The following is a 7,019-nucleotide window of genomic DNA, read 5'->3' as shown; positions in this document are numbered from 1 at the left end:
GTTTCGTGTGTTATTACGATAAGGGTATGAGGATCTGTGGTTGTGGACTCGTAGGAGGCCTCAAAGAATGCCGCATCGGTCATCTTCACAGGAGGGCCTTTCACGATTTTTAAATGTGTATCAGACGGGCCCCTGGGTCTCAAAAATTGTTAATGCTGTATATGTTACATGTAAACCCATGCGAATTGGAACTGACTATCACCAGATGGGCCATTAAGCATTAAAGTATTCATTTTATATACCTCACGAGTGCACTTTCCATGACTTGGATCAAGAAGGCCCTGGAACAGGTGCTCCACCAATATCTACGACAGTATGTAAGGATACCTTCTGACTAGGAAGAGCCACCACATCTCACAACCACCATCCTTTATCCTTTTATATCACATTACTCTTATTCATAAGGAAATACCGAAGTCAGATGGTGAACATACATGTTTAACACAGTAGAGTGAATAAATATGGGCACCATAAATTACCTAGAATTCAGTCAGTTAACAGCAATGATATATTACACAACAGATATTCATACGACCATACTAAGCCTTGTGTGAGAATAAAAGAAAATCTCATTTCAATCAACAGTGGATATTAATAAAAACAAAAAAGAGAACAAAAAATTAATAACATATTTAAACAAATACTTTAGAGCTTTTTCTTAAGGTTGAAACCACACGACTTACAAACAACTAAACTTAAATGGAAAAAGTTCTTTCAAACAGAAATACACATCTGTTTAAAAAAGATAAAAAGTATTAAGGAAGACACACTGTTAAACTGAAGCAAGTTATTTATGTGATAGAGTTTAGATACTATCATACTATATTGTTCATTCACTGTATGCAATACCATTTAGATCTCATCAAAATTTACTCTCTACCTCAGTAAGTATTGCTCTAGTCTTCCGGATGGTAGTCTTACTGTTGTTTTCTATGGTAGCAAAAATGGAGATACTTTCTCCTGGTACATAACCACCTCTGTCAAGACGGACGGTGCATGTCACAGGACCGACAGACAGACAACCGACTCCAAGAGTATCTTCAATTTCACAGTGAAAAGGTTGCTATGGAGATGATATTATTAAAACAAAACGTTTGAACAAAAAGAGAAGAACCATCATTAGTGAGTTAAACGTTGGGGAAACATAATGTCCGAAAGCTTTAAGATAAATATTAAATACAGAACAAAATGTGCTAAATTTAGTAATTAATGGAAGACTAAAATATAATTACGTCTAAAAGATAAATATTAAATACAGAACAAAATGTGCTAAATTTAGTAATTAATGGAAGACTTTAAAATATATTTACGTCTAAATTTGGAGCGAATGTTAGCTCAAAGTTCATTTCACATGCTCTTTTTAGTAAAAATTGAAACAATAAACATCAAAGCATGTTTTGTATACAGATCTTAGTCAATTAAAATGAGCGTCATAAGTTACCTGGAATTCAGTTTGTTAACAACAATGATGTATTCACAATAGTTATTCACACAACTATACTAAGCCTTGTGTGATAATAATACTCATAAAAAAACTAATTTCAATGAAAAGCGGATATTAATAAAAAAGAAAAAAACGCAAAAATAAAATATTTAAAACTTTTTTTTAGTTCTTCCTTTTAAGTTTTAAGCCACATTATTTAGAAATTTTTTAACGTTAAAGCTCCTTAATTAACTTAATATCATCCTATAAAAACAAAATTTATTACGTGACCATCCAAATGTTTTACAAAATTTAACAAAAAAACATGAAAGTGTAGAGTTTGGACAGCAGTGCTACCTACCATAAGAAGAGAAGGTTCTAAATTTAAGTCAATGGGGTTCATGATAATGAAGACTTGTTGATTTTTGTGTACAATACCAGAGGACTCTTTAAGTGCTAGCTTACAGTAATATTGTACCCAGCCATGTTTTCCTAGGAAGGTTGAGGGTAGTCCTAGGGGGAGTCCTAATTTAAATGGAAAAGAATGTTCACCTGGGGACAGTACTGCCACGCGTTTGTTTTCTGGAAAAGCAAAACATGTTAAGTGGTCAAAACGTATATCTCACTTCAAACAATTTAGTATATTGTATTGTGTATAATATGGGCAACATTATTCAGTATTACTTTAGTAACTCTAAACTACGAATCTATATTTATTCAACACATCATTTTATTTCTAGGTATCAGTATCAACCAGAATATCTTATCTGATCATTTTGAATGGTCAGTTGTCTCTTTATTCCTATAAAAAAAAAGTTAGTATAGCTTTCAATATTTCACAAGTTAAAAAAGCACGGGCTCGCTATGAAAGATTTTGATGATTTTCAGTGAAGTTACAAATGTAGCCGTTGAATTTCGTTCAAGTTGATTTGTTTAAATTAGAAGAAATTTTTCATATTGCTAAAATGATATTTAAAAAACAACATTCGACACTAAGTTACGCATTATTCTATATATTCTAAAACTATTATTTTCTTTGAATATATATACTTTTTTAAAACGTTTATATTCATTTTGAAGATTGGATTGCATACCTTTGCATCACTACTTGTACATGTTACCTTAGTAAAACAGGTTTTCTTATACACATTCCATCATGTATTGAAATAATAAATTACATTTATTATCACAGAGGAACACTTACTAATTTAAAATTATAGGTAAATATATGGAAATGTACTTCGGACTAAAGTTACTTTATAAGAGTGAGTTAAGGGGAAAACCAACTATTTGGTGAAACGAGTGTAGCACAAGAGTTGGTACTTTTACTAGGTGCTTTCCCTGTAGCACAAGAGTTGGTACTTTTATTAGGTGCTTTCCCTGCAACACAAGAGTTGGTACTTTTACTAGGTGCTTTCCCTGTAGCACAAGAGTTGGTACTTTTACTAGGTGCTTTCCCTGCAACACAAGAGTTGGTACTTTTACTAGGTGCTTTCCCTGTAGCACAAGAGTTGGTACTTTTATTAGGTGCTTTCCCTATAACACAAGAGTTGGTACTTTTACTAGGTGCTTTCCCTGTAGCACAAGAGTTGGTACTTTTACTAGGTGCTTTCCCTGTAGCAAAAGAGTTGGTACTTTTACTAGGTGCTTTCCCTTCTAGTCTACCAGTTCTAATAAGAGACAGATATGAGCAGATAACCCATTTTATAGTTTTGGTAGAAAATTTTGAAATAAACGAACTATTTATTTCCTCCACGTAAATTTCGATCGACACATGATTTTATTTATAGGTATCAGTATCAACGAAATAGCCCCTCAGTGGCACAGCGGTATGTCTGCGGACTTATAACGCTAGAATCCGGGTTTCTATACCCGTGGTGGGCAGAGCACAGATAGCCCATTGTGTAGCTTTGTGCTTAACTTCAAACAATCAACCAAGTACTATCTTATTTGTATAGCTAGTTGTCTTTTATTCCTATAAAAAAAGTTACTGTCTCATTCACGTATGTTAAGTAGTTTCAAGTTTTTTTAGATTAATTGTAGAGAGTGGAGTAATTTACGAGGTGCATATTGGCGTTTGGCAATAGTCAATAAAACCTCGCAGTACGTGGATCATAAGGTCCAAAGTTTGAAACATGAATATATTGTTGGTCAAGTTCAGCAACAGGGACATTATAAACAACACAATAGACCCTGCTATTCGATTAAAAGTAGCCATATAGACGGCGGTTACAGTTAAGTGACTGCCTTCTCTTCAGGAGTTCATAATTAGGGGTTTCACGACCTGGCCACTTAACCCTTATGTATCTCATGGTGCCGTTCAAGTTGAGTTTGCCACATAAACCTGAGTAAGCAAATGTTGGATTTCTTATAAACTTTCTACATACTGTAGACAATGTGGAGATTACGATGGCTAAATCACTAATATTCTATGCTTAATAAATTGATATGAAATTTTAACTTAGTTGTATGGTATGCAGGCATGTAATGCGTTTTCTATCCCTTTAGATGATAGATAGTTTTAAAACTCTTCAGTGTGTTTCAGGCTTATTCGAAGTATAGAACATTGGTCATGGGTACTTCTGAGTTTCTCTCATCTTGATCATCACAGGACTTCCTGAGTCACCAAGGTCGTCACGTATCTTCTATTAGAAGACACCACTGTTATATGAAGATGCTATGAATAGATCCAGTGGTTGCGAACCTAGGGATTGCTGGGGGTATGATCCACCTGTTGTTATAAGAGTGACTTTCAGTCGTGTGGATGGTGCGTACATCTTGGGGGGGGGGGGAGAACGTCGTATATATTATAACTTTTATATTTATTTGCACGATTTTTTAGACTAAGATACTTCCGAGACTAAACATTCTTGAAGATAGATATTTGTGAGACTAAACATCTTTGTAGGTTTTTACTAGCTTCTTGACAGGCTTAAGGTTCAAGGAGACTACCATTGCCGAGATTTAAGTTTAGATAACTTTTGTATAAGAAATTCTGCAGATGTATAGATTCCGTTCAACATAACATAAATTCTAGAATGATCTAGCTAGAGTAAACTGACGATGGGACGTTAATAAAAATTTATCTCACCCTCCCCAGTAGTCTCCCAATGGGACAGGCTTACAATACTACAATCCGGGGTTCGATTCTCATCGGTGGACACAGCAGATAGCCCAATGTGGCTTTACTCTAAAACAAACAAACAAACTCTTCCAAGTCGACCACACAACCACTCGTACAAGTGTTAAACCTGGTTCTGTTTTCATCTGTGAGAAAGACTGCGATTGTTTACAACTGTGTGTCCAGGTTCTCTCGTTTGTGTCAAAGGCAGAGGAAATCTGATAAATTCTCCAGTTTTCTTCAGTTACTGTAGACTTCTCTGAAGGAAATCTGAAAATACCACAGCTGTGTGATTTAGCTCAATGGAGGATATTAGTACTTAACTTTATTTAATAATCCATTCTGTGTATTACGTTGCTCTGTTACCACGAGTGCCACTGAATAATAGCATTGGGTTACATAAAGGAAATATAGCAAGCACATGAAGCAACAATCGTCACCAACTTAAAAATTATCACGAAACACAATAAGATATCAAATCTATCTTATATGACTGAATATATGATACGCAGGTATTTAAATACCTTGAAACATGTGCAATAAGATGAATAACGTATAAAAATTTAACAAATATAAAAAAAACTGACCATCATGTGGGGATACCGGCCTAAGTTCACCTCAAAGAAAATAAATGAACTGGGCTGAAATTATTAGTTACATAAGAAAGAATGAAACAAGTAAATTTTACCACAAAAACCTAACATAAGTAAAAATATGACAAATTACCCCCTTTTCAGCCTAGGACTTATTTAGATTCTATGAGCGGTAGGTGCATTATAAGGATGATAACAAAATCCCACTATTCTGTCAGATAAGAAAAGCCCAAGAGTTGGTGGCGGGTGCTGTTCACTAGCTGCCTTCCTCTAGTCTACCAGTTCGAAATTAGGGACGGATAGTGCAGGTAGCCGTTGAGTATCTTTGTATGAATGACCGAAAATAAATAAATAAACAAACTATAAACAGGGTGACAGTTCGTGCGTAAAAGTAAACCTGGCGCATTCGGAAAATTAGAACGAAAGCAGCTGGTTATTTTGCTAAACTCTTACCATGAGACGACGATAGGAAAGGAATAAAACAGTAATACTTTACATCTAGGAGGTGGTTTAGCTGTAACTGTTATTATTTCGTTTGAATAAAAAATTGTGCCACTTTATGGGAAATAACTCGAAAAAACGGGATACTTAGGCATCCCGGATAAAGTCCAAAATTTTCCAGGTCACACGAATGGAAAATGGGATGAATGGTCACCTTATGCAAAGGCCTAGTATACCAAAGACTAAAACATTTATAATTACAGATTGACTGGCATATTTTAAAACATTGTTCTCACAATAAAAACATAATAGATATTATTTTTCCACACGAGTTAGAAGAGCTTGATAAATGTAGTATTTGTGAATTTGATTGTAAAGGTTGACACACGTAGTTTCATATGCTGTAATGTAAAAAACAATACTGATCAAAACATACACAATTTTTTTATGTGCAAATGCTCGATACATCTGCTCTAATATTGTAAATGACTATGTAGAAATTATCCGTCATTATGGGGAATAATCGAATCGTTAAAATTGGTAATTGTAAAGTTTAAGAAATAGATACCCAAACTGCTCATACACAAAAAGAATTAATTCAATTTATTTTATACACTACCTGATTTACCTTGCTCTTCTCCCAAAAGTCTCATCCGAAAATCTATATAATTTTCTTTATCGTTAACATCGGCACGCCCTCTGTTGGACAAATGCACCACTCCTTCCCCAACAACATGCAAAAAGAGCCCTGGAAGATTGTCATTGTTTTTAATACATACTTATAGAGCTGTATTGTTAAAAACAAATGATTTCAAATACAGACAAGTATTGTTCACATATAGTCTTGTATACTGTTTTTAATATCTTAACATACATGTTTTCTATTGTTTGCTAGAAGAAATGATTGGAATAATGTAGCGATGCCTAGAAATTTCCTAAGTGTTTAAATTTAAGTTGACGTCTCGCATTTTTGCAAATTGTGGGAAAAATATTATATAGAAACACAACAGCGACTCGTAAATTGTGAGTTAGACAATCAGCCATTTAGTCAGTCAGTTGGTTAGTATGTCAGTTCAAAGTTTTGAACTTGTATGCCAATATATTAGAAAGTTTGCAAATAAGTGACTGTTTACTTGTAACTGTCTAAAATAAACACGCCGCTACAATCAGGGTTCAACAACAGAAAAATGACAATTTATTCAACTATAACAACCTTAGAAATAAATTCAACACTTACCAAAAAACATAGTTAATAAACACGTGCCTGGCCAGGATTCGACACTAGTGTTAATTAAACAATACATCATAAATATCAATATTATTTCAACTAATGGAATCAGAAAAAAGAACCAAAAAGAATAAAAAAACTTCCAAAAAATACAGCAACACAATATTCCAAAAATCCCTTTCAATATCAATATCGAGTGATAAATAGCAATAA

The 7,019-nt window shown here is 34.0% G+C and overlaps 1 protein-coding gene across 2 annotated transcripts in view; it reads right to left on the bottom strand.

Annotated features, from left to right (window-relative positions):
- The window catches only part of LOC106459799 (arrestin domain-containing protein 4-like), an 18,046-nt gene that overhangs the window by 8,246 nt on the left and 2,781 nt on the right, over nt 1–7,019 (bottom strand). The window contains exons 2-4 of one of the 2 annotated variants that reach the window (XM_013919459.2): nt 6,207–6,326; nt 1,785–2,005; nt 881–1,063 (exon numbers count right to left, since the gene is read on the bottom strand). In XM_013919459.2, the coding sequence (XP_013774913.1) occupies nt 881–1,063; nt 1,785–2,005; nt 6,207–6,326 (524 nt within the window). Of the gene's footprint in view, nt 1–880; nt 1,064–1,784; nt 2,006–6,197; nt 6,327–7,019 lie in introns of both variants that reach the window. The other variant, XM_013919458.2, reaches the window with a different exon arrangement.

Source organism: Limulus polyphemus, unplaced genomic scaffold (genome assembly GCF_000517525.1).
Source record: "Limulus polyphemus unplaced genomic scaffold, Limulus_polyphemus-2.1.2 Scaffold662, whole genome shotgun sequence".
Taxonomy (NCBI): domain Eukaryota; kingdom Metazoa; phylum Arthropoda; class Merostomata; order Xiphosura; family Limulidae; genus Limulus; species Limulus polyphemus.
This window is presented reverse-complemented; position numbering and strand designations above follow the sequence as displayed.